The sequence below is a fragment of the Peromyscus maniculatus genome, chromosome 7, assembly GCF_049852395.1.
Source record: "Peromyscus maniculatus bairdii isolate BWxNUB_F1_BW_parent chromosome 7, HU_Pman_BW_mat_3.1, whole genome shotgun sequence".
Classification (NCBI taxonomy): Eukaryota; Metazoa; Chordata; class Mammalia; order Rodentia; family Cricetidae; genus Peromyscus; species Peromyscus maniculatus.
The window spans coordinates 16,148,814-16,176,118 of record NC_134858.1 but is presented as its reverse complement, the minus strand read 5'-3'; the positions used below and the strand labels follow the sequence as shown (position 1 = coordinate 16,176,118).

Here is a 27,305-nt window from a genome sequence, read left to right as displayed (position 1 = left end):
CAGAGGCGGCGCCCGGCGGGCGGCCTGGGGGAGGCGGGCTTGGACCTCGGCCTTGCGGACCCGCGAGCGCCCCCAGGATCTCCGCTGCGCGGTTAGTTCTCTGTCTGGCGTCCTCTGGAGCTGGCGGGTCCGGCGCCTTCAGGTGAGTGAGTGCGAGCTGACAGCCGCCGAGAGAGCGTTGCCACCCTGTATTCACAGACAAATGTGTCATCAGAATTCGGCGTCCTCTTCGTTCCTTGTTTCCAAAACTCAGTAACATTAGGGTAGGAAGCCGCTTTCTTAGTTGTCAGCGTTCATGTAAACGCGTGTGTACTGAATGAGAAACAGTGTCCAGTCATTCTGTCCATCTGAACTTCTTAGGTCCTGCCCACAGGGGTTCAGAGCAGGGCCTGCAGGATGAAACGGTGGAGACTATTAAAGTATTGGGTTTGATTTGTTTTTGCAGAAAAAAAAAAAATCGCTCTCACCTCAAAGATAGTAAGAGTTTATTCTGAACCAAATAATGACCATGACCCGAGAACATTTGTTGCCCAAGTAACATGTTCCAGTGTGGAAGTGGTTACATGATTTCTTTTTCTTTTTCTTTATTTTTCTGCGAGCCAGGCTATACAGCGAGAGTGACACTGTGTAGCCCTGGCTGGCCTGGAACTCCCAGAGTAGACCAGGTTGGCCTGGAACAGAATTTGGCCTGGCTCTGTCTTCGGAGTGGTAGGATTAAAGGCATGGGTGACTACGCCTGGCAATGTGAACGTTTTATAATTCTAGACCAAAAGTCATATATCAAGGCAATTTCAAAACCTTGGCGGAAACACCAGGTAAAGTTGGGTTACAGCCAGGCCATAACAGGTTGTTACCCATTGGGCTGGTGGAGGCTAGTGTCCTGCTAAGAATACTGAACAAAGTTTTTACCTGACAGTTGAAATGTTGTTAGGTCAGGTACAGAGGTGGGCATTAGATGGTTATTAAACCGTATTAGTCTGGGAGACTAAACATAATCCCAGATAATTTTTTGCTATGGATATGCAGCAATCATTAAGTTCTAATTAGCCTTATAGCGTCGTTGATGTAAGTATGGCCTTTTTTTTTTTAAACTCCAATTTTCAGCTGTTTCAAAGGAAACAGTTTGACAGTTGCAGGTGTGGTAATTGAGCTTTAAGTGTCTGGTAACGCATCATAAAATCAGAAGATTAGGGACTGGGCAGATGGCTCAGTGGTTAAGAGCCTTTGCTGCTCTTAGAGGACTCAGGTTCTATTCCTAGTAACCATATGGTAGCTGACAACCATCAGTAACTCCAGTCCTAGGTGATCTAACCCCCTCTTCTGACCTCTTTGGGCACTGGACACACACGTGGTACACAGATATACATGCAACCAAAACACACATAAAACACATAAATCTAAAAAAAATAGAGATATTAAAATGTCATTAACATATGGCCTTTGTGGAAAAAAATTCTCCACATGTTCAAAAATATGCTTTTGGTTGTTCTTGGTTCTAATACCTCATCAAAGGTGGTTTTCCCCCCAAGATTTATTATTTATGTTTTTGTCTGTGTGCTTGTACGTGCAAGTGTGTGTGGGTACCCGAAGAGGCCAGAAGAGAGATTCCCCAGAGGAGGGAGCTAGAGTTACAGTTGGTTGTAAATCTGCTCTTTGAAAGAGCCCTCTCTAGCTCCCTTTGAAGGTTTATGGCATTGAAAGTGATTATGTCCTTAAGTTTCTTGGTGCTTAGAGCAATGGTTATAGTTATTCTGTTGTATTGTTTTGAAACAGTCGCTCATTCTTCAGAAAGTTATCTATTGTGATAACTATGTTCATTTATTTTGTAGTGCAAGGGATTGAATTCTTAGCCTTGCACATATGAGGCAATTCCGGTACCACTGATGTACATCCCTAGCCTCTTCTTGACACATTTAAATGTTTTGTTCACTTCTTATATACATGAATAGTTGGTATGGCAAAGCAGCAAAATTCAGCCTATAGCTGTTCTTAGGGAGCTTGTAACAATTGGAGAAGCCTAATATTAATCAAGGAAATAAATATGTAACTGAAAATTGATGAGGACTCTAAGTAAGGGGCAGTATTTTTCCTATCTTTGTATGTCAAGTGAAGAAAAGAATGATAGTTTAGTCCAAAATACTAGATGTCAGAGTTAGTCATGCCAAGAGGGAAGGAAGTAGGAGACAGTGACCCCTCCTTCCTCCCAAAATGTTGGTAGGTATTGGAGCTATCTTTTTTAGAGTGTCACCTGAGTTTCCTTGGAGAAGACTGGTATTGTTATGTCAGGATTGACAGGCAATGTGTAAATAAAAGGAAGGAGACCAGTCTCAACAGAAGCACACTGCCCTTTACTGCAGAAGTGGAGACTGTGTGCCAAGGTGGGGTTTTAGAAGGCAGAAAAAAGATGGAAATTTTATCTGTATGTTGTTTTTTGTAGTCTCAGGTAGTCTAAGACATGCCTGCAGATGTTTTTTTAATCATGTGTTGACCTTGTCAGGTTTCTCTTGGCTCCTGACTGCAGATATTTTCATCACTGTTGGCTTCCTTTTATGACAGGTTTTCTCATCAGTATGTAGAGTCCGGTTTCTCAAGTCCTCTCAGACTCTTTATTTTAGGTCATTAACTCTCCAGTGCAGTGTTATGCTTGTGTTCCTGAAGAAGGTGAGCTCTTGCTCGCAACAGTAGTACTTGAAGACAGCTCTATTAGGTAGCCTAGAAAACATGTATTATTTCCCTGTGGATATGGAAGCAATCTCCAGCTGAGAGGCTATTGAAATAGGCACAGAACATGTTGGAACACTACAAAATTGACTGGAGCCCAGTAATTGCTAGATGTTGAATGGATGGAATCAGTAATTTCAAGAATATTGCTTCTTGGGGGCTGGGTGGTAGTACCACCAAATTAAGATTGTAGGAAGCCATTAATAGATGCCCTGTATGTTTGGTTTTAGCAAGTAAAGCTGGGCACAGATGGAGAAACAATAGAGATTATCACTCTCCTAAAATGGTTTCTAATATAAAATTTAGCCCCAGAGTTCTTATTTTAACATGTTTTCTCTGTTAGGTGTTTGAACTGGGGATCTGTGCTACCATCTTATCAAGCCAGGAAGTTGGGAATGTCTTTGATTTTATTTTACTGTCTCCTGTGTTAGAAGATTTATGGTCAATATGGGATGTTTTTCTATAATGAAGACTATGACTATGGGAAATCTAAGCAAGAATAGAGTTCAAGTAAAGCATGCCTATTGTTTTCTTCTGTATGTATTCATTTGCTTGAGACTTTAGGGCCATATTTAAATTTAGTGGGATTCCTCAGGCATAGCTATAATCTGAAAGCAAGATTGACTGAATTCATCCATTTTTGTTAAGCGGTTTATTTTAGCAAGAGTTAAAGTCTAAACACATCCCTGTCTCCTTAGTTTAAAACCAGAAAGTAATCTGAGTCAAGTGGCGATGTATAAGACCTGGCACATAAAAGGACCATGCTAAGAATCCCTAGCTTTAAATTATTATCAAATGAAGAACTTGAAATTGAGAACACTGTTGTTCTCCTTGGTGTTGATTGTGTCTGTGTAGAGTGGGGGCTTGTCTTGTTAGTTAAATACCAAGGAGAAAGGAAAGAATTGTTGGTACCTAAGAGATACTGTTAGGTTCTAGGGTTGTGCAAATAATGGGGATCAGACCCCCAAAGTCTATTAACTGGAAGCAAACTTTATTCCATTACTGCGGGGTACAAAAACTTCTAACTAGATCAGGATCTGGCTCTGTGACCCTGAGATGAGGCTATAAGCATCTTTTTATAGCAAAGACCATACGCAGGATGGGGAGTGCATTCCTGGATTGGGATTTACAACCTTTGGAGCGTGCATCCTGGGATCAGGATTTACAGCCTCTGATTACAGGTTGTTAGTTCAAAATGTTTACATAGCTGTGGGTTTGTTTTAATTCTTTTTTAAATTAATTAATTAATTAATTAATTAATTTTTAAAATTACACTCATGATATTAATCACATTTGTGGTATTCATAGATTACATTCGCAGTATTCATTCAATTACATATATATATTTAATTATATATATATATATTTAATTTTAAATGTCGAATGTAATTTCTTGAAGGGGGTAGGAGGTCTTAATTACAGGCTTACAGCACAATGGGAGGACCGCGGAGGGCAGAAGTTCGCTACTGATGTTTTACAATCTTGTATCTAAGCTGTTAACGCCCATTGTTCAGGATACACAGACAAGGAACTTCCCTTAAGCATTCAGGAGGGTGGAACCAGGCAGGGAATTATCATTGGGAGGATATCAAGGTCAAGGTCCACAAGCAAGGCAACAGTTACCCAAAACGGGGGCCAGGGGCCTGCAGGTCCCCCTTTTATTAAGAAATGAGCTTCTGACTTGGGTTGCGTGGGACGTCAGTAGGTTACCTTACCCGTCATGGAGACGCCTGCCCAGGCCACACAGGTGCTCTGTCTTAGGGTGGTGAGTGCCCCCCAGACATTACCCATCTCTGAATACTCATTATCATACCGGCTCAATCGTGTGTGAGCTGCATGGTTAATTGCTGTCAAAGATCTCAAAGTGGCACTGGGCTTGCAATCTGTGTATTCGATACAGAAAAGACCAACAGAGGTCCTATCTCACCCATAGCCAGTAGGCTAAAGGCAACTGAGCCATTCCCTTCCTTATCGAGCCATACTGTATGTTGGAGTCCTTGTAAGATAGTATCCCAAAAGCAACTGGAACTTGAGTTTATAAATTTATAATTTTCAAAGCCAATCGAGATGTATATAACTACTCAATTAAATTTATCATGCCCAATAGAATGAAAGATTAACTAACTGTGGTAGCTACTTTTGTTGCCAGGGTCTCCACTGTGCTAGCTGTAGTAAGCAATTATGAAATGGTAATCCCAGAAACAGTAGCAGCGGTGTGCACCATTGTTATACCAGCAACAGCGGCAGCAGCAATGTCAAATTCTCTTCTGGATTGTGTGGATATCCACTGGCATGGATACAACTCCAGGAACACGAACCGCCAAGGCCCGTTTTTCTTGATCCAAGCATGGCTTTGGCTGGCAGCTCTTCTGGAGAATCCAATCTCACTGCTACTGTTCCTAGGCTTACATTAGTGCTTGCCAAAGCTGGCCATATTGGGCTCTCAATCTCCATTGGCATCAGAAGGGTAAATTTTTTCATGATGACCCATTAGGTCTCTGTCATGTTGGGCTTCAGCAGCAGCCACAGGGTGCGTTCAGTGCTCAGAATCCAAAGAGGAACCTCATTGTCCTGAGGAAAGACGTAAAGCAAACTCTGGGGCCACACCAACACTAGATCGGGTCTCCTCCACATGCTAGTAGAAAGATCCTTCCATCGGTCCAGAGGGTGAGTTGCAACAGGAGCCCTCCAGTGCTTATCTGCATCAGATCCTCCAGCAGAATCCACTGATAAACTCCAGCAGAATCCACTGATAAAACAATTTAAAATATATAAAAAAGGGAAAGAATAGAATGTGGAGAGGAATGATAAGTCCTTAGTTCTCCTTATTTTTAACTTTAGTGAAATGTTTGTTTGTTTGTTTAATATTTCAAATTTTTCTATTTTTATTTATTTTTATTATTTAAAATTAGTTAATTTATTTATTTTTCTATTATCATCTTGATAGAGTATGTATTCTTATTTTAATAGTGAGATGTTTCATTGAGGCTTGCTCAGTACTTGAGTAAAACCGAAGTTTATTATAAGCCACAGTCGTCCTAGGGACCGACTTTTGCTGACTGTTTCTATTTCTTTAGGGGTTATTGGTCTATTTAAATGGTTTATCTGGTCTTGATTTAATGTTGGTATGTGGTATTTATCCAGAAAATTGTCCATTTCTTCCTGGTTTTCCATTTTTGTGGAGTACTGGTTTTTGAAGTATGATCTGATGATTCTCTGGATTTCCTCATTGTCTGTTGTTATGTCTCCCTTTTCATTTCTGATTTTGTTAATTTGGGTGCTCTCTCTTTGCCTTTTTTTAAATTTGGCTAGGGGTTTGTCTATCTTGTTGATTTTTTTCAAAGAACCAACTCTTTATTTTATTGATTTTTTTGTATTGTTCTCTTGTTTTCTATTTCATTGATTTCAGCCCTCAATTTGATTATTTCCTGGCGTCTATTTCTCCTGGGTGAGTTTGTTTCTTTTTGTTCTAGAGCTTTCAGTTGTGCTGTTAATTCATTAGTATGAGATTGCTCCATCTTCTTTATGTGTGCATTTAGAGCTATGAATTTTCCTCTTAGCACTGCTTTCATAGTGTCCCATAAGTTTGGGTATGTTGTACTTTCATTTTCATTGAATTCTAGGAAATCCTTAATTTCTTTCTTTATTTCTTCCTTGACCCACTGATGTTTCAGGTGGGCATTATTCAGTTTCCATGAGTTTGTGGGTTTTCTATAATTTTTGTTGTTCTTGAGGTCTAACTTTAAGGCATGGTGGTCTGATAAGATACAGGAGGTTATTCCAATTTTTTTTGTTTCTGTTGAGATTTGTTTTGTGGCCAAGCATGTGGTCTATTTTTGAGAAGGTTCCATGGGGTGCTGAGAAGAAGGTATATTCTTTTGTGTTAGGATGGAATGTTCTGTAGATATCTATTAAGTCCATTTGAGTCATCACATCTGTTAGGTCCTTTATTTCTTTGTGAAGTTTCAGTCTGGTAGATCTGTCTTTTGGTGAGAGTGGTGTGTTAAAATCTCCCACTACTAATGTGTGGGGTTTGATGTGCATTTTAAACTTTAGTAGTGTTTCTTTTATGAATGTGGGTGCTTTTGTATTTGGCACATAAATGTTTAGAATTGAGACTTCATCTTGGTGGATTTTTCCTGTGATAAATATGTAATGTCCATCCTCATTTCTTTTGATTGATTTTAGTTTGAAGTCTATTTTATTAGATATTAGGATAGCCACACCAGCTTGTTTCTTAGGTCCATTTGCTTGGAAAGCCTTTTCCCAGCCCTTTACTCGGAGGTAGTGTCTGTCTTTGAAGTTAAGGTGCATTTCTTGTATGCAGCAGATGGATGAGTGTAGATGTAACCAACCGTCTTATTAAATAAGAAACACAGAAACAATGTAAAAGAGAAAGCCGAGAAGTCAGAGCTCAGAGCTAAAATCTCACCCTTCCTCCTGCTGTCCCAGCTTCGCGAAAAGAGACCTACTTCCTGTCGGTTCGTTTTTTTAAAGTATGTTGTTCTGCCTTCTCATTGGTTGTAAACCCAAACACATGACTGCCTCGTCACTGTCTGAATGTACAGCCCCCTAGGTCTTAAAGGCATATGTCTCCAATGCTGGCTGTATCCCTGAACACACAGAGATCTTATGGGATTAAAGGCATGTGCCACCACCGCCACACTCTTGCTATGGCTCTAATAGCTCTGACCCTGAACACACAGATATCTATGGGATTAAAGGCGTGTGCCACCACCGCCACACTCTTGCTATGGCTCTAATAGCTCTGACTCCCAGACAACTTTATTTATTAACATACAATCAGAATAATAATTCAGTACAATTAGATTATCACCACAGATGAGTCCTGTTTTCTTATCCATTCTGTTAGCCTGTGTCTTTTTATAGGTGAGTTTAGACCATTGATATTGATGGATATTAATGACCAGTGATTGTTAATTCCTGTTTTTTTTGTGTGTGTGGTTGTGTTGTGTTGTCCTTCTTTGGTGTATGTTGGTGTGGGATTATCTATTGCTTGATTTTTCATGGATGTGTTTAGCTCCTTTGGGTTGGATTTTCCCTTCTTGTGCTTTCTGTAGGGCTGGGTTTGTGGACAGGTATTGATTAAATCTGGTTTTATCCTGGAATATTCTGTTTACTCTGCCTATGGTGATTGAGAGTTTTGCTGGGTATAATAGTCTGGGTTGGCATCCGTGGTCTCTTAGTGTCTGCATAAAATTTGTCCATGACCTTCTAGCTTTCATAGTCTCTATTGAGAAGTCTGGTGTTATTTTGGTGGGTTTGCCTTTATATGTTACTTGGTCTTTTTCCTTTGCGGCTCTTAATATTTTTTCTTTGTTCTGTGTGTTTAGTGTTTTGATTATTATGTGGTGAGGGGACTTTTTTTTTTTTTTGGATCCAGCCTATTCGGTGTTCTGTAAGCTTCTTGTATCTTCATAGGTATTTCTTTCTTTAGGTTAGGAAAGTTTTCTTCTATGATTTTGTTGAATATATTTTCTGTGCTTTTGAGCTGGTATTCTTCTTCTTCTTCTATCCCTATTATTCTTAGGTTTTGTCTTTTTATCGTGTCCCAAATTTCCTGGACGTTTTGTGTTATGACGGCGGCCATGCCGACTGAGGAGAGTGCTGGTTGGCGGAAAAATCATGAGCTATAGTTACCCTTTTAGAGCTTTATTGGGAGAGAGAGGGAGAGAGGGAGAGAGAGGGAGGGGGGAGAAAGAGAGAGAGAGAGAGAGAGAGAGAGAGAGAGAGAGAGAGAGAGGACAGAACAGACGGAAGGAGAGAGAACGGAAAAGGGAATGCACAGTGGGCTTGCCCGCTTTTTAGGCTGGGACACCATTGCAGGCTGGTGACATAATTAAGGACATAATCTTTACACCTGTAGCTGGGGGAGTGGCTAGGAATTCTAATATTCACTGTCCTCTCCTACCTCAGCTTCTAGGGTTGTAAAGTCAGTTTTTGTCATTTACAAATTGGCTTGATAGGTGCTAGAAAGATGACTCAGTGGTTAAGTACTCACTGGTGCTCTTCCAGAGGACCTGGGTTTGATTCTTAGTATCACATGATGGTCTTTGTGTCAGGAACACCCCCATTCCATCCCCATCTCACCACGAGAATTCACTTTACACATAGAAAAGATGAGAAAGCTCTTTAATGATAGTGCGAGTCTGGCTCTGGCTAATGTCGGAAGAGGAGCTGGCCATGAATAGACGATCTTTCTAACTTACATATATTTTAGGCTTATGCATTTCACATATGCGTTCATCCTTAAATCTCTTTCAGATCCTAGCCCCAAGTTACACTTTGAACAATGTAACAGAGACAGGAGACTAAGATTTAGGCAGATGGGACATTTACACAGTAAAGATATTGCATATGGCCAGAATTATTTTAAGTGCACCAGTGCTGTTGTTTTTCAGATAATTGTTACCCAGGCTTACCTTGACCACCTGGCAGAATTATGCTTTTCTTAAGGAAAGAACAGGGTTTTATGGCAGTCTTTCTTCAGTTCTTCCACCACATATCTCTTTTAATATAAAACCTTTTTACCTGTTGGAATATGGACTCTTGTACTTTTATGCCTGTAAGGGGAAGGGGTTTTGTTGTAGTCTTTAAGTTTTCCATGTTGAACTTCCTCAACAGAGGGGTCCACCATCTGCCTCCTATGAGATAACGTTTTCTACCATAAATCACTTTAGTTGGCATTCCTAGATTCCTAGTAGGTGAGTGTTCATTCCCTAGAAGTGCCTGAACTGTTATACTTTCTTTATGTAGCAGCTTGGGGTCTTTAAAAAATAGCTCATTCTGTTATATCTGATTAAGATCCATGTTCAGCTTCCCCTTTCCTCCATAGTTCACAACCCAAGCATTCATTAATTTTGGTTGTGTTTCATAGATTAATTAGAACATTATTAGAAAAGCAGTTATACAGAACCCATAGCCCAGGGAGCTCATGATCTGTGAAGTACATTATGGTGATATTTTATTTTATACTAAAATGTTATTTGTATGTTAATAAATGAAGTTGCCCGGGGGTTAGAGCTATTAGCAAGCCATAGGAAAGCTGGGCAGTGGTGGTGCATGCCTTTAATCCCAGCACTTGGTAGGCAGAGCTAGGTAGATCTCTGTGTGTTCAGGGATACAGCCAGCATTGGAGACACATGCCTTTAATCTCAATACCAACCATAGAAGACCTGGAGGTCTGTACAGACAGGCAGTGACGAGGCGGTCATGTGGTTGGGTTTACAACCAATGAGAAGGCAGAACCAAAAGTCTTTATAAAGACAAACACACAGGAAGTAGCTCTCTTTCGGAGAGGTAGGACCACCGCAGGAGGAAGGGTAAGGTTTTAGCTCTTAGCTCTGACCTCTTGGCTTTCTTCTTTGCATTGGTTCTGTGTTTCTTATTTAATAAGACGGTTGGTTACATCTACAGTACATCTTCTTTGAGAAGGAAACATAATATGGGCACTCTGCCAGGGACCTCCAGGGAGCTTAGTCCCATGGGACACATATTTCCCGTCCACTATTATTGACATAATTGTTCATGTCACATGGACGACACTGGAGTTGGTGTGGCAAACTTGGCATAAGCTAAAGTCATCTGAGAGGGAGGGAACCTCAATTAAGAAAAGGCTTTTATAAGATGGGGCTGTAGGCAAGCCTGTAAAGAATTTTCTTAATTAGTGATTGATGGGGGAGGGCCCAGCCCATGGTGGGTGGTTTCATCTCTGGGCTGGTGACCCTGGGTTCTAGAAGAAAGCAGGCTGAGCAAGCCATGAGGAGCAAGCCAGTAAGCAGCACTCCTCCATGGCTTCTGCACTAGCTCCTGCCTCCAGATTCCTGCCTTGTTTGAGTGCCTGTCCTGACTTCCTTCAGTGATGAATAGTGATTGGTAAGTCTAAGCCGAATAAACCCTTTCCTTCCCCAGTTGCTTTAGTCATGGTGTTTCATCACAGCAATAGTAACCCTAACTAAGACACCATGATATGTGGAACCTAATGACAATAGTTAGTTTGAGCTGGGCTTGGTGGCATGTAATAGCTTGTTACTTCAGCATTTGGGAACTAAGGCAGAAGGATGGCAAATTTGAGGTCATCTTGGGCTTCATAATGAGATTGCTATCTCCTGTTGGGGAAAAAAAAAAAGTAATTTGGCCAAAGAAAATTTATATAGGACCTCTTCAACCTAAAAGTTAAATATGGTTATATAAAACTTAAAAATAGGGTTGGAAAGATGAAACAGGGCACCTGTTGCTAGGATCTGTGACTCAGCAGTTCAATCCAGTGGACTCATAGTGGAAGGAAAAAACTGATTTGTCCTCTTACTTCTACATGAGCACTGTAGTATGTATGCATGCCCCTGCGTCCACAAAATAGTAAGTTAGAAACAAATGAACAACAAACAAATGAACAGATGTGGTGGCGCACACCTTTAATCCCAGCATTTAGGAGGCAGGTGGATTTCTGTGAGTTCAAGGCCAGCCGGGTCTGCAGTTCCAGGACAGCCAGGGCTACATAGAGAAACTCCATTTCTGACCCCTCCCCTCAATTATCTCACACACATAAATCACAAAAAATAGTTTGAGTGGTTATTCTTATGGCTTTTCCATGTTACAGGTCATTACAGCCTGTTGTTAAGTCTGAAGGTAAATAAATGGTACCTTATAGTATTTGACTCCAGCCTTCTTAGGGTCTGCTGAAATAGAGTTACTAGGTTCTGGTGTTGACATATTTTCTTGGCTGTTGACTTTGTGTGTGTGTGTGTGTGTGTGTGTGTGTGTGTGTGTGTGTGTGTGTGTGTGTGTGTTGGTATCTAGCCACCTGTAGTTAGGATGATTGAGGAGGTTCTGATTCTAGGTGTTGATATCTGGTCTTATCTTTGTTTGGTGGATGTTCTGTTCCTTCCTTTTTTTTTTTTTTTTTTTTTTTTTTTTTAATCCTTTCTGTATCTTAGGAGAGTGTGGTAATTGTGGGTTGCCTGGTAAAGAGTGCTTCTGCAGGTCTGTGGGTGGCAGGGAGGAATAGATAGGGGCTAGGAGAAAAGGCTGAGAGGAGCTGTGGGAAAGAGCTAAGGGGATTCTGTCTTCACCAAAAGCCAGAGTCTGTAGGGAGTAGAAAAATGTGGGAGGAGGAGTTCCTGCAGGTAGGTTACAGTGATACAGAGAACAGTCTTGAGAGACGGGGGTGAGATGAGGTTACAGTGAGACAGAGAACAGTCTTGAGAGACAGGCGTGAGAGAGGTTACAGTGAGACAGAGAACAGTCTTGAGAGACGGGGGTGAGATGAGGTTAGAGTGAGATAGAACAGTCTTGAGAGACGGGGGTGAGATGAGGTTACAGTGAGACAGAGAACAGTCTTGAGAGACAGGGGTGAGATGAGGTTACAGTGAGACAGAGAACAGTCTTGAGAGACGGGTGAGATGAGGTTACAGTGAGACAGAGAACAGTCTTGAGAGACGGGTGAGATGAGGTTACAGTGAGATAGAGAACAGTCTTGAGAGACGGGGGTGAGATGAGGTTACAGTGAGATAGAGAACAGTCTTGAGAGACGGGGGTGAGATGAGGTTACAGTGAGACAGAGAACAGTCTTGAGAGACGGAGGTGAGATGAGGTTACAGTGAGACAGAGAACAGCCTTGAGAGACAGGGGTTAGATAACTAGGGGCTCCCTGGCTCTGTACCAAGAGTTGGAGTCTCCAGTGAATGGCATTGAGGTGCCTGCAAGCAGACTGCTACAAGGCTTGGGGTGAAACTGGAGAGACTGTAATGGAGGACAGGAAGGAGAGTGAAAATTGCCTGAGTACCGGACTGGTGTAGCCACTTGGGGTTGCAGGTTGAGAACTTCTTAGATATTGGTTATCGACACAAAGTGATGAGAATGGGCTAGAAGGGAGGGCTAAGAGGATCCATGTGAAGGAGCAAATTAGACTAGGTTTGGTGGAGTCCTTAGAGAATAGAAACTGTTTCATTTTTTTGTTTCACTAATATGAAAGTTAAATTTGAAGGACTAAATAAAAATGTAAGTAATTTCAATATATGAGACAAGTTACCAATAATAAGCAGATGTATTTGAAAACAGCACCAAATAGCCACATGTTGGGCAAAAGATAAGTTGGTGTTCATCCTCTGTCTTAGTTAGGGTTTCTCTTGCTGTGATGAAACACTATGATTACCAAAAGCAATTTGTAGACAAAAGGGCTTATTTCACTTACACTTCTATATCACAGTTTATCATTGAAGGCTATTGGGCAGGAACCTGGAGACAGGAGCTGATGCAGAGGCCATGGAGTTCAGCTTACTGATTTGCTCTTCATGGCTTACTCAGTTTCTTAAAACACACAAGACTACAAGCCCTGGAATGGTACTACCCACAGTAGGCTGGGCCTTCTCACATCAATCACTTAATTATAAAAAACCAAAACACCCTACATGCCTGTGGTTGTTTGAAAGAAAATGGCCCCCAAAGGGAGTGGCATTATTAAGGGAAGTGGCTTTGTTGGAGTGGATGTGGTCTGGTTAGAGATAGTGTGTCATGTGGGGATGGGCTTTGAGGTCTCCTATGCTCAAGCTACGCCCAGTGAGACAGTTCACTTCCTGTTGCCTTTGGATCAAGAGGTAGGCTCTCAGCTTCTTCTTCAGCATCATGTCTAACTGCATGCTGTAATGTCTTGCCATGATGATAATGGACTAAACTTCTGAAACTGTAAGCCACCCAATTAAATGTTTTACTTTATTAGAGTTGCTGTGATCATGGTATTTCTTCACAGCAGTAGAAATCCTAACTAAGACAGAAGTTGATACCAGGGACTTGGGTATTGTGATAGGCCTGACCATATTTTTGTTTGGAGTAATATGGACTTTGGGAGTTTGGGTTAGGAAAGAAGTGGAATACTTGGAAGACAATGGTGCTAAGAGTTATTTGAACTGTGGGAGTCTGTCTCAAGAGGTTTCAGAGGAGAGGAATATTAATATATTAGTGATCATTCTTGTGATATTTTGGTGAAGAATGTGGCTGCTTTTTGCTCTTGTCCACAAAGTTTGCCTGAGTCTAAAGTGAAGAGTTTTGGATTAATTCTGTTGGCAGAAGAAATCTCAAAACAGCTTAGTATCTGTTGTGTGATTGTTAGTGGTCACTCTTATACAGATTTATAATGAAAAGGAACAAGCTGAGCAAAGAAAATTACAAAATGTACAATTTGAGGATAAAAGGAGCACCAGAAAGTGGAATGGAGCTAAGTTCTATATTCAAGGAGATAAACAGATTAAGAAATGGAATAGAGGAAGTGATGACCTTAGGGCAAGATCCCACCCAGCTAAGTTTCCAACTTGTGTAAAGGAATTAAAGAAAAGCTTAGGGCTGGGTGTGGTGGTGCACACCTTTAAATCTCAGCACTTGGAAGGCAGAGGCAGGCAGATCTCTGGGTTTGAGGACAGTCTGGTCTACAGATCCAGTTTCAGGGCAGCCAAGCTTAGGCAGTGAAGGTATCTATTGAAAACAAAAAGCTAGTGAAGATGTAATTGAACAACAGGACCATGTTCCAGCCCCAGCAAGCAGCAGAACTTGGCAACTTCAGCCATGTGGTTCTAGCTTTAGACTCAAGGAGAGACTAAGGAAAGCCACTGAGGCTAGAAATGTGTTGGGGTGACCCTGAACGGAGGCCCAGAGAGGCCATTGCATGTGAAGTTGAAGCCTGGATTGCCTTGGAGACCCCAAGATGTTGGAGATGCCAGAGCTGTGGGATTCCTGCCAAGGAAAGCTTCAGACAGGATGTGGAGCCAGCCAAAGAGAGAGAAGTGTGCTGCAGTCAGCAAGTTGGGAAGGGAAGAGCCATCTAAGTCCTTTGACATCAGATACAGAGCTTCAGAGTTTTCCCTGCTGAGTTTCAGACTTGCTTTGGTCCAGTATTTCTTCACTATGCCTACTTTCCTCCATTTTGGAATGGTAACATGAATCTTAAAAGGTCTTATAATAAAAAACCCAGAGCCAGATATCAGGGTGAAAGCTGAAAGATCCAAGAAATAGAACAGCCAGCCACTACTTCTTACCTCTACAAAACCCTCAGTCTAAAGAGAGTGAGTTCCTGTTTCTTCACGCCTTATATGCCTTTCTCTGCCCAGACATCACTTCCTGGAATTAGAGGCATTTGTGCTTCCCAGTACTGGGATTAAAGGTGTGTGTCACCACTGCCTGGCTCTGTTTCCAGTGTGGCCTTGAACTCACAGAGATCCAGAGTGATAGGATTAAGGGTGTGTGCCACCACTGCCTGACCTCTATGTCTAATCTAGTGGCTGTCTTCTGATCCACCTGCAAATTTATTAGGGTACACAATATATCACCACATGGAATAGTAATGTATATTCTGTGTCATTATATATTGCAAATATGTGATCTGCTTTAAATAAAATTTTTTTATTAAGAATTTTTTTTCGTTCATTTTACACACCAATCAAAGATGCCCCTCTTCCCTCTTCCTAACCCCCCTCCCCCTGCCTCCCCCTCCCAACCCACCCCATTCTCCCTCCCACAAGAAGGCAAAGCCTCCCATGGGGAGGTACATCCAGTAGAGGTAAGTCCAAGCCCTTCCCCCTGCCTCAAGGCTGCATGAGGTGTCCCATCCCAGGTAGTGGGCTTCAGAAAGCCCTCTCATGCACCAGGGATGGATTCTGGTGTCTGCTTTTTGACTGGAATTTTACAGGTGGTTACAGTTAAGAGATTACATGAATTTCAGAAGAGACTTTGAACTTTAGTCTTTTATATAAGTTTGAGACTGTGATAGACTATAGTTTGAAGTTAGACTGAATGCAGTTTTGCATTGTAGTATGGCTACAAGTCTTTAGAGGCCAGGGACTAAAATGTGGTGGTTTGAAAGAAAATGGCCCCCAAAGGGAGTGGCATTATTAGGAGGTTTGACCTTATTGGAATAGGTATAACCTTGTTGGAGGAAGTGTGTGACTGTAGGGATGGGCTTTGAGGTCTCCTGTGTTCAAGCCAGTAAGACAGTTCACTTCCTGTTGCCTTTGGATCAAGATGTATACTCTCAGCTTCTTGAGCACCATTTCCAATGGCATGCTGCCATGTCTTGCCATGATGAAACTGTAAGCCACTGATTTAAATGTTTTCATTTATAAGAGTTGCTGTGCTCATGGTGTCTCTTCACAGTAATAGAAACCCTAAGACAAGGCCTGCCTACAACCCTATCTTATGGGGACTTCTTAATTGAGGTTCCCTCCTTGTCAAGTTGACACAAAATGAGCCAGCATACCCTCTGGGTGGTTTCTGCCCTCTGCTAGGAGCAAAACTATAGAGTTCAAAACATGCATCTCAGTGTTTATAGATAGGGACTGTGTTTGGCTTTATTAGTGCTTCAGATATAGTCTGATGTTTCTTTTAAATTTTTGCGTTCAATTTTGTGTGTGCATGTGTGACTTCATGGTGGTTTGTGCATGTGAGGGCAGGTCCTGAGAAGAGAGTGTTGGATATTTTGGAACTGGAGTTAAAGGTGGTTGTGGTCCTCTTGACATGGTTCTGGGAACCAAACTTGGGTCTTTTATAAGAACAATATGTCTCTTAATTGTTGAACCAGTTTTCCAGCTCTTAAGTGTCTTTTTCCAAACAATGTATTCATCAATTTTTATTGTTTGTATGGTGTGTGTGTGTGTGTGTGTGTGTGTGTGTGTGTGTGTGTGTGTGAGAGAGAGAGAGAGAGAGAGAGAGAGAGAGAGAGAGAGAGAGAGAGAGAGAGAGAGAGAGATGGTGTAAGCATGGAGAGGAGAGAGGAAAACTTTGTGGTTGTTTCTCTCCTTCTACCTTCATGTATAATGTAGGAATCAAGTTCAGATTGCCAGGTTGTGCAGCAAGCATTTTACTCACTGAGCTGTCTTGGTAGCTCCATAGTTAGGTTTTTTTTTTTTTTTTTTTTTGGTAAATTTATGCTGAAGTTGGCCATGATGGTGGTAGATGTATGTAATTCCAGTACTTGGGAAGTACTAGCAGGATGCTTAGGGCTTCAGGGTCAGTCTCAACTGCATATTTAGTATGAAGCCAGCCTGGACTGTAGGAGACTTGGTTCAAACTAACAAAACAAACAAACAACCCCATTTGATGTTCTGGTTTTAATCTTTTGCAGCAAAAGTAAGTGAGCCAGGTGTTAATTTTTATTGTCTTCTATATTGTGATCCCATTGAGGAGTGCCATTTACCACATCAGAATTTAGGGTCAAAATGCCTAAAGCTTTAGTTCATTACTTAAGTAGATGATTGGAACAATTCTGTGGTTTTTTTCTTTCTGAGTCTTGTTTGTTTTATGACATATTTATACATTTATTGATTTAGTATGTGTTACTGGATGGGGGAAGGACTCATGTCACAGTATGAGTGTGGAGGTAAGAGGACAACTTTCAAGAGTTGACTTTTCTCTGTCTCCCATATGGGTCCCAGAGATTGCACTCAGGCTGCCATGTCTAGCTGTAAGCACTTTTACCTGCTGAGTCATCTTATTGGTCCTAAATCTAGATTCTTTTGTTTCTTTTTAATTTGTTTATTTATTTTATGTGTAGGAGTGTTTTGCTTGTGTATTTGTGTTCCATTTGTGGTGCCTGTGGAGGTCCAAAGAGGATAACTTAGAGTTATGGATGGTTGTATGCCACTATGTGGTTGCTGGGAACTGAACCCAGGTCCTCTGCAAGAGCAACAGCACTCTAACCACTGAACCATCTCCCCAGCCCTCTGAATCTAGGTTTTTGAACATAAATGCAGCTGAAAGTTAGACCTGAATAAACACACAGAGGCTTATATTATTTTTAAACTATATGGCCTAATGGTTTAGGCTTCTCGTTAACTAGCTCTTACATCTTAAATTAACCCATTTCTATAAATCTATATTTTGCCACATGGCTTGTGGCTTACTGGTACTTTACATCTTGCTTCTTCTGGTGGCAGCCAGCAGCATCTCCTCAGGTCTCTTTCTCCTCTCTCTAGTTAGAATGTCCCTCCTAACCTTATTCTGCCTCACCATTGGCCAAACAGCTTTTTTTTAATCAACCAATCAGAGCAACACATATTCACATCATACAGAATGACAATCACATTAATGTTGCTAATGATAGGAGCACTTGAAGCCTTAGGATAGTTAATTTAAATTTTTTTATTTTTATTTTTGTCTCTGAATGTCTGTGTGAATGTATCCCATGAAGGTATCCACAGAGGCAGAAGAGAGTGCCTGATCACCTGGAGCTGAAATTACAGGTGTTTGTGATCAGCCCAACATGGGTGCTGAAAACTGTACTCAGATCCTCTAGAAGAGCAGCAAGTGCTCTTAACTGCTCAGCCATCTCTCCAGCCGATGTGTTATCATTTTTAGTGGCTTTCACTCATATCACCATCAGAAAGAGAGAGAGCTAATTATGCTGCTTTATTATTGATAGATAAGATTTGCTGATGATCCATGTCTTCAAGAATGCAAGTAACGATGTAGGAAGAGGAAAGATCACCACTGGGCCACTTATATATGTAAACTGCCTACACGTGTCCTTCAAATTCTGGAAGAAAGTGTTCCAGTATTTCACCACCATCCTTTCAGGATGGAAGCCATCAATGTGTCTCATGGTAAGTCTTGCTCATGTGTGTGCTCCTTGTACAGATGGAATAGGTGTTGCTGCTCTGGGCTTGGTATTGTCATGCTGCATCTCAGGGGTGCTTCTGTGGTTTGAATATGAAATTACCCCAGTGATTTACAGGAGCCCTTGGTTCCCAGCATGTAGTGCTGTTTGGAAAGGTTGTAGGACTTTCAGGAGGTGGAGCTCTGCTGGAGGAAGTTGGATGGCCTGGAGGTTTTGTAGCCCAGCCCTACTTCCTGTTCGTTCTCTCTTTGTCGACTGCTGATGTAATGGAACCAGCCAGCCTCCCACTCCTGCCGCCACGCGCTCCCCCGTAGAGAGAGGAGATCACCACTGGCCACTTGTGTGTATAAATTACCTAGACATGTCCTTCAAAGTCTGGAAGATAGTGTTCCGGTATATTTCAAGGATTATATCCTCTTGAACTATAAGCCAAAATAAACTCTCCGTTGAGTTGCTTCTTTTTTATTTTTTAAAAAGATTTATTCATTTTATTTTTTTTATGTGTTTGCCTCCATGTGTGTCTGTGGACCCCATTTATGACCTGTGGAGGTCATAAAAGTATTAGATCTTCTGGAACCGGAATTATAGATGGCTGTGAATTACTATGTAGGTACTAGGAACTGAACATAGGTCCTCTATAATAGCAACAAGTGCTCTTAATAATTGAGCTATCTCTCCAGCCTCCAAAGTTGTTTCTCTTGGGTATTTTTATCATAGCAACAAGAAAAATAGCTAATATAGATGGCTGAAATTGGCAAGAGTTGCTGAAGTTGTCTGTTTTATAAGCCAGCTTGCTGATATGTGTCCTTTGGTTATGGGTGCTACTTGATTTCATTCATGAGTTCCTTTACCATGTACAGTTAATAGGTCCTGTTTCTAGGGCTTATTGTTCTTTACCTGTAAAAAGGCTGATATACTTTTCCTCATGGGCAGTGTGGCTCACCATTCCTTTTTTCTGAGGTTGACTGCTCTGGCACTGTGTGGTGGTTCTGTATGCATGTGAGATGAGAAGCAATAAGATGAGACGAGATGAGTTTTGTGTGTGTGTGTGTGTGTGTGTGTGTGTGTGTGTGTGTGTGTGTGTGTGTGAGAGAGAGAGAGAGAGAGAGAGAGAGAGAGAGAGAGAGAGAGAGAGAGAGATTGATTGATTTCCTGTGTTGGATTATATGGGGATTTTGAACTAGGATAGGATGACATCCATGTTTGTAAGTGTGAGAATTATGGATAACTCTGGTTTCTTTTTTCCCCACTAGGTTCATTTTCTAGGGACCCATGCTACTTTTATAATGAAAGGACAGAGATGGACAGGATGGTGTCTGACTGCCTGACAAATAGTTACCAGGTGTGACTAAAGCGTATCCTGCCATTACACCCATAAGGCTGACACATTTCCATGTAGGCAGACATTTTTCTCCAGAGTTTCTGGAACAAAATAAAACTTTATTCGAGGACTGAGTGATTAGTTGTATTTCTTCATTACTATATCCCCTCAAACTGTAAGCCAGAATAATTCCTTCCTCCCTGAAGTTGCTTCTTGTCATATATTTTATCATGTCAATGAGAAAAGTAAACTTTTATATTGGTTTAGGATTACTGTGAAATCATTCCAGTATTTCAGTAATTTGTAATTAATCTTCACCTTCATGACCCTGGTCATGTGTATTTCTGATTTTATTGTGTTCTGATAGTTGATAAAGAGGATGAATGTTCCCCTTTCTGAAAGACGTTATTCACCTGTCACCATTTATCAAGTGTATGCAGAGTGTTTAGCATGTTTAAATAGAAGGAAATAAATGAGAAAGAGTATCTGGTCTGGTTGTGGGTGAGATAATGGGATGTTTCAAGAAAGATGTAAGGATGGAGTCTAGGCACTAGATTAGTGGTGTATGTCTTCAATCCCAGCACTGGGTAGGTAAAGGTGAGAAAATAGTTTAGGGTCAGCCAACCTGGCCAACCCTGTCTTTAAAAGTAAGATGTGAAAGTGAAAATTAATAGTAGTGAGATGGATATAAAGAGTGCCTAGGTCTATCCACTGAACTCTGGCATAGACTGCTGGAGAACTCCCAGCTCTTTGTAACATTGAGTTTCCATCCTCAATCTCCTGTGACCTTGGATGGAGATGTTAGTTGGCTCAAATCCAAGTGTGTGTGATTGTAGGAGTCAGTGACCTTTGAGGATGTGGCTATAGACTTCACCCAGGAGGAGTGGACTTTATTGGACACAAAACAAAGGAACCTTTACAGAGAGGTGATGCTGGAGAACTACCAGAACCTGGCCACAGTAGGTGAGGTTCCCTCATTCCCTGTAGACGCTCACAGAACAAAAATATTTGTGTATTTTTCTAATTATATTTTTTTAACTTTATGGTGTGTGTGTGTGTGTGTGTGTGTGTGTGTGTGTGTGTGTGTGTGTGTGTGTGTATCATAGTCCACAAGTGGAGTTCAGAGGACAGCTTTTGGGAGTCATCTCCTCCTATCACGTGAGTTGTAGAGCTGGAACCTAGGTTGTCAGGCTTGGCATCAAGCATCTTTACCTGCTGAGCCATCTCACCTATGAGGTTTCTGTGTTTGAGGGTTGGTGATGGCTGTTCTAAGGACTGAAAATAACAGAGGGCTAGACAATAACAAAAGACCAGGCATGGTGGCACATGCTTTAATCCCAGTGTTAGGGAGGCAGAGGCAACTCTGTATTTGAGTTCAGCCTGGTTTACATAGTGAGCTCCAGAACAGCCGGGACTACATACAGAGACTCTCTCAAAAGACAAAACAAAGCAAAAAACAGGAGAGAGAGAGAGAGAGAGAGAGAGAGAGAGAGAGAGAGAGAGAGAGAGAGAGAGAGAGGCAGAGAGGCAGAGAGACAGAGAGACAGACAGAGGAGAAGAGAAACAGAGGTCTCAAACTCTGCCCTACTGTGTTTTAATCAGTTGTGGTGCTTTTTAAGACACAGTCCTAAAATCACCAGTGTTGCTCTTCTGCTCTACTAAAAAGTACATTTTCAGACTACCTTTGACCAACTGAATCAGAAACATTTAGTTTGGTGCCTTGATCATCTCTGTTTTAACAGTTCCTCCATATGATTCTGATGCACTGAAATATTTAATACTAGTGTAATTTTTTTTCCATAATAACAAAGATCTTGTGGATGTGGTGACACATGCCTTTCATCCTAGCATTCCAGGAAGTAGAGACAGGTATATCTCTGTGATTTTAAAGCCAGTCTGGGTCTACAAAGTTTTAGACCAGCTAGAGACACACAGTGGAGAAACCTGTCTCAAAATTTTTTTCTTTCACTTTCTTTTCTATTTGATTAATATTAATGCTTAAAAAGTTCTGTTTACATTTATTTTTTTGTTTGTCACAGCACACATCTAAAAGTCAGTAGTCAATTTGTGGGAGTTCTTTTCTTCCACCATGTCCCAGACAGGTAAATCAGGTGGTCATGCTTAGTGTCAAGCGTTTTTACTTGGTGAGCTGTCTCAGTGTTAGTGTTTTGTCTTGTCCTTGTAACCATCACTTTAGGCTTTAAGGGAAAGAAACCAGTACCTATTGACTATAAAAGGGGTATTTACATGTTGGAGTCTTCAGCAGTATTTCATTGCTGTTTCTGAAACCATAGTTTGTAAGTCATGGAAAGGTATACCCTTTCTTGCTTGATCTGCTTTCATGAATGCATCTTTCTTCATGTATAGGATGTCAGCTCATCAAACCTAGCTCAAACTCTTGTTTGGAGGCAGAAGAGTTTAGAGTAGTTTAGAGAGGAGTTCACCAAGGTAAATGTTTGGGAGTTCAGTTTATTTGGAGTACAGTAGGGACATCCCCACCCCAACCCAATTCTGTGGATGGCATGGCAAGCTAAGCTAGTGCTCTGCCACTAAGGTGTATTACCAAGAAGTGAAAACTTGAGTCAGGAGGCTGAGGCCATTGGACTTGAAAGTTTTAGGAGATGCTTCCAAACTCCATTACTTTACTTAGAATTTTTTATAATCTCAATAGTCCAAATCTTTCTTTCCTCCCTTAATAATACTGTCTCTGTTTACCAGTGCATTTAAATTTCATAGTAAATCATTCATTTCTAAATTTTGACTGCCTATTCTCTTTGTAATTATATTTTATGTTTATGTTTCTATTGTTATCATCATTATTATTGACTATTGGATCCAGGGCCTCTTAAAAATATTATTGTTTTAAGTTTTATGTGATGCATATGGGACTGTGTGAGTTCATGTGTGCCTTGTGCCTACAGGTGCCTGTGGTAGTCAGAAGGGGGTGTCAGGTCCCCTGGAATGAAGTCAGAAGTAGTTGTGAGCTGTCTGATGTGGGTCCTGGGGACCGAATCTGGGTGTTTTATTTATTTATTTTTAAGCAAGAACAGCAAGTGGTCTTAGCCTCTGAACCATCTTTCTAGCTCCTAGGGCCTCTTTTATTTTGACACAGACCTATATCCCAGCCTGTAAAATCCTAGACCTAGCCAAGTTGCTAACATAACATAGCTTTGTTTTTAACTTGTTTAATATGATTACAAATTCAAATTAGATGTGTAATTATTAATGCTTATTTCTCTGTGGAAGCACTTACATGGTTCTTGTTGTTTAACTTCAGAATGGGCTATGCGACTTAACACCAGAGGGACAATGTTTCAGCAGGATATTTTTCAGTTAAAAATATCAAATGAGATACAACTGGTAAGAGTCACAAGATATTTCATATTTTCTTCACTAAAATAGACTAGGTATTTCATGTAAATTTCATTAAAATCCTTCCAAATAAAGAGGTATTAGAAAGATGTTCTAATTCTAGTTTGAAACTTGAGTTCCCATAAGCTCGTATTCCTACCTATAGTTATAGATATTGGGCTTTTAAAACAATTTCATGAAAGCACAGGGAGCCTTTCAGAATTAGAGCAGAAGGCATAAGATTCTTGCAATAGGATTTTTTCATTCACATTGAGTGAAATACATGTAATTAAAATTGGAAAAACTTTCATCCTCATCATGTTCATGTCTTTAGATGAGTGAAGTATACTAATAAATTTGAAAAAATTTTAATATATTATTATTTTCTTTTAATCAACAGTTAAATAGCCACAATGGAAAGGAGCTGTGTGACTTTAAGCCACATGAAGACAACTTCAAAGAACCTTCATGTAGTCTGACACACAAAGGTATTCAAAACAGAGGAAACATTTATGATTGTGTTCAGTATGGACAAGCCATTCCTACTCGGCCTGAGGAAACCTCTTCTGCAGACAAAGGTCCTGAATTAAGCCAGTATGAAAAAGACATCAGTGTGGCTGCAAGTGCTGCTTATCAGACAACATGTGTACAAGCCAAATTCCTCAAATCTGGTGAATTTCAGCAAGCCTTGGATAGTCAGTCATACCCTCAGGCATCTGGGAGAACTCACAGTGAAGACAAACTCTTTAAATGGGTACAGTGTGGTGATGCTTTTAACCCAGCTATGGGTCAAACATGCACTGGAAAAAAATCCTATGAATGTAATGAATGTGGGAAAAGTTTTAAATATTCTGCCAACCTTAATATTCATATGCGTACCCACACTGGGGAGAAACCTTATCAATGTAAGGAATGTGGGAAAGCTTTTTCTAGGTGTTACCCACTAACTCAGCACTTAAAAACTCACACTGAAGAGAAGCCCTTTGAATGTAAGGTTTGTGGAAAATGCTTTAGAAATTCCTCATGCCTTAATGATCACTTTCGAGTTCACACTGGAATAAAGCCCTATAAATGTAAGGACTGTGGCAAAGCCTTCACAGGGCGCTCTGGCCTTAGTAAACATTTACCAACACATACTGGAGAGAAGCCTTATAAATGTAAGGAATGTGGGAAAGCCTTTACTTCAACCTCAGGCCTTATAAAACATATGAAAAGTCACATGGGGGAGAGACCCTTTGAATGTGATCATTGTGGAAAAGCTTTTGCTTCTTCCTCAACTCTTATTACACATTTGAGAACACACACTGGAGAGAAGCCCTTTGAGTGTAAAGTATGTGGGAAAGCATTTACATGTTCCTCCTACCTTCGCATTCACATGAGGACTCACACTGGAGAGAAGCCCTATGTATGTAAGGAATGTGGCAGAGCCTTCACTGAGCGCACAAGTCTTACTAAACATTTACGAACACACACTGGAGAAAATCCCTTTGAATGCAGTGTGTGTGGAAAAGCATTTGCATGTTCTTCCTACCTTCATAATCACATACGGACTCACACTGGAGAGAAACCTTATATATGTAAGGAATGTGGAAAAGCCTTTACTGTTTCTTCACATCTAAGTAAACATGTAAGAATTCACACAGGAGAGAAACCCCATAAGTGTGAGGAATGTGGGAAAGCATTCACTGTGCGTTCTGGTCTCACAAAACATATACGAACTCACACAGGGGAGAAGCCCTATACTTGTAAAGAATGTGGGAAAGCCTTTACTACATCTTCAGGCCTCCTTGAACATATAAGAAGTCACACAGGAGAGAAACCATATGAATGTGACCAGTGTGGAAAGGCCTTTGCTTCTTCTTCATATCTTATTGCACATCTGAGAATTCATACTGGAGAAAAACCCTTTGAGTGTAACGTGTGTGGGAAGGCATTTACATGTTCCTCCTACCTCCACATTCACATGCGAACTCACACTGGAGAGAAGCCCTATGAATGTAAGGAGTGTGGGAAAGCTTTTGCTGTTTACTCACATCTAAGTAAACATGTAAGAATTCACAGTGGGGAGAAAGCCTATAAATGTAAAAGTTATGGAATACCTTTCAGTAGTTCTCATCTTTCAGGACATATAAAAACCCTTGAGATAAATTCTTTGGTTGGAAGGAATGAAGAGACTGCTTTAGGAAGTTCTATTGCTTTAACAATGAATTCAAATTCACAGTGGCAAGAAAGCTTATCAGTGTAAGCTATTTGTAAAGTGATTATTTATATACTAGTTGGCTTTAAAGATGTGAAAGAACTCATGTTGCAAAGATGCTTCATGAACTTAAAGAGTATGGGAAGTCATCAGAATGTTCAAAATCAAGTTCACATAAACCCACTTTGAATCTTCACAGTGTCAGGAACTGGAAAGCCTTCACTGTTTCATGGGCTTTTTAGAAGTATGTGAGAGAAACTATTGATACACAATGTGGAAAATTGTATTTTTGCTCAGTGCTTTGATTACCTACGGTGGAGGATTTTGTGAAAGTAAGAAATGTTGGAAAGTAATTATTTACATTAGTCATCAACATTCAATAAACATGAAGTGGTTCACGCTTGGAAATATGTGTGTATAGAATATGGAGGTTGTTTCTTTGTCTTAAGATCTTGTATACTAACAGAAACTTGGCTTTCTTGATAGTTTTATAAATTTGTTTTAACCATTTTTTTGCATTTTCAGTATTTGAGATATTTTTAATATTTGCACTTAATGACTTTCCAGTCTTAAAATCTATTTAAGATGTATAAGATTCTGTGGAGTATATACACCACAAAACAATTATCAGTTTAATTAAAATGTAATACAGTAATTTGGTTTTGGTGTTATGAAGCAATTTTTACTATCTTAGAAAATTCAGGTAAAGTACATTGTTAACTATATTCATCAACTGAACTCTTAAGTTATCTTGTAACTGAAAGTTTATAACATTTAACAATAACTCATAAACATTAACTCTTAGCTCTTGATAACCACAATTACATTTTTTTCTTCTGTTTGACTGTATCACCCTCTTTTGAAGACAGGGTCTCACTATGTATTCTGACTATCTTGTAACTTACTATGTAGACCAGCCTGGCTTGAACTCACAGAGATCTTCTGCCTCCCAAGTGCTGGGATTAAATGCACACATAACCTCATCCATTTATGCTCCATATTTAAATATGATAATGTATTTTTAGTTTTTGTTTTGGTTTATTTTGACATAACAAAATGTCTTCTAGTTTCATGCCTGTTGTCTTGCATGACAGAATTTCCTTTAAAAACAAAAAGGGTAGACATTCTACTCTTTACAAACAGACTCAAAACCTTTGTATGTATGTGTCCATGTGATGTGAGTGTGCATGTATCTCTGTATGAGTGTGGGCTCTACAGTGTGCATATAGAGGTCAAGGGAGAACCTTGGGTTTCATCCTTGCCTTCCACCTTAAAACAGTCAATTTCTCATCTTGCCAGTTCCTATGGAAGTTTCTTTACACAAATGAACACTTAGGTTGTTTCCATACTCTGTTGTTGGAAATAAATTGAACTGCTACATTGAACATAGATTGCAGATATCTCAGTAAGCATTCCTTTTATGCCCATAATCAGTTTGTTGGATTATTTAGTTGGTGTATTTATAGTTTTATGAGGAGCTTTGACACTGTTTTTCAGATAGCTCTACCAATTTTACTTCCATTCAGAATGACAGTATATGCAAACATTTTTGTCTTTCTTATTTAGATGCTTTTTATTTCTTTTTCTTAATTGGCTACTTTTACTTAGTTGGCTACAATCTACTTAATTGGCTCAAAGTTTCAGTATCATGATGAATATAAGGGATGCTGTTGTTCTTGATCTTAAAGGAAACGTTTTTGAGTTTTTACCGATTATGATGATAGTCACTGGCTTGTCATACATATACAGTCATTAACAAATTAAGGTGCAATCATTTCTATATTAAATATATTAAATATTTGTTGAGAGTATCATGAAAGAATGTTGACTTTTTAAGTGCCTTTTATTTTTGTAACTTTTTCTATGGTGATTTACTTATTCTGTTATATGATGTGTGACAGACACCTGGTTATTGCATATGTTGAATAAACATTGCATTATAGGTGTGGATCAAAATCATAGTGCATGATCCTTTTATAAAATAGGTGCTTCAAATGTGATGATTAAATTCATCTATCAAAAGATAGACATGGACTGACAAGATGGCTCACTAGTTAAAGGCACTTGGCATCAAGCCTGACAACTTGAGTATGATT

General features: G+C 40.2%; 1 protein-coding gene across 9 annotated transcripts; it reads left to right on the top strand.

The window, feature by feature from the left end:
- Positions 1 to 27,165, top strand: LOC102924668 (uncharacterized). Of its 9 annotated transcripts, XM_076575730.1 has the most exons (6): positions 1 to 142; positions 18,146 to 18,326; positions 19,594 to 19,682; positions 20,498 to 20,624; positions 22,939 to 23,021; positions 23,413 to 27,165. In XM_076575730.1, the coding sequence occupies exons 2-6, from the start codon at positions 18,302 to 18,304 to the stop codon at positions 25,255 to 25,257; spliced, it is 2,169 nt and encodes a 722-aa protein (XP_076431845.1). In that variant the 5' UTR covers positions 1 to 142; positions 18,146 to 18,301; the 3' UTR covers positions 25,258 to 27,165. The 9 variants fall into 9 exon arrangements, with proteins under 9 accessions (XP_076431845.1, XP_076431849.1, XP_076431850.1 ...); XM_076575734.1 differs by lacking the exon at positions 20,498 to 20,624; XM_076575735.1 differs by lacking the exon at positions 20,498 to 20,624 and having other exon boundaries at positions 19,594 to 19,735.
- The last annotated feature ends 140 nt before the right edge of the window (positions 27,166 to 27,305 follow it).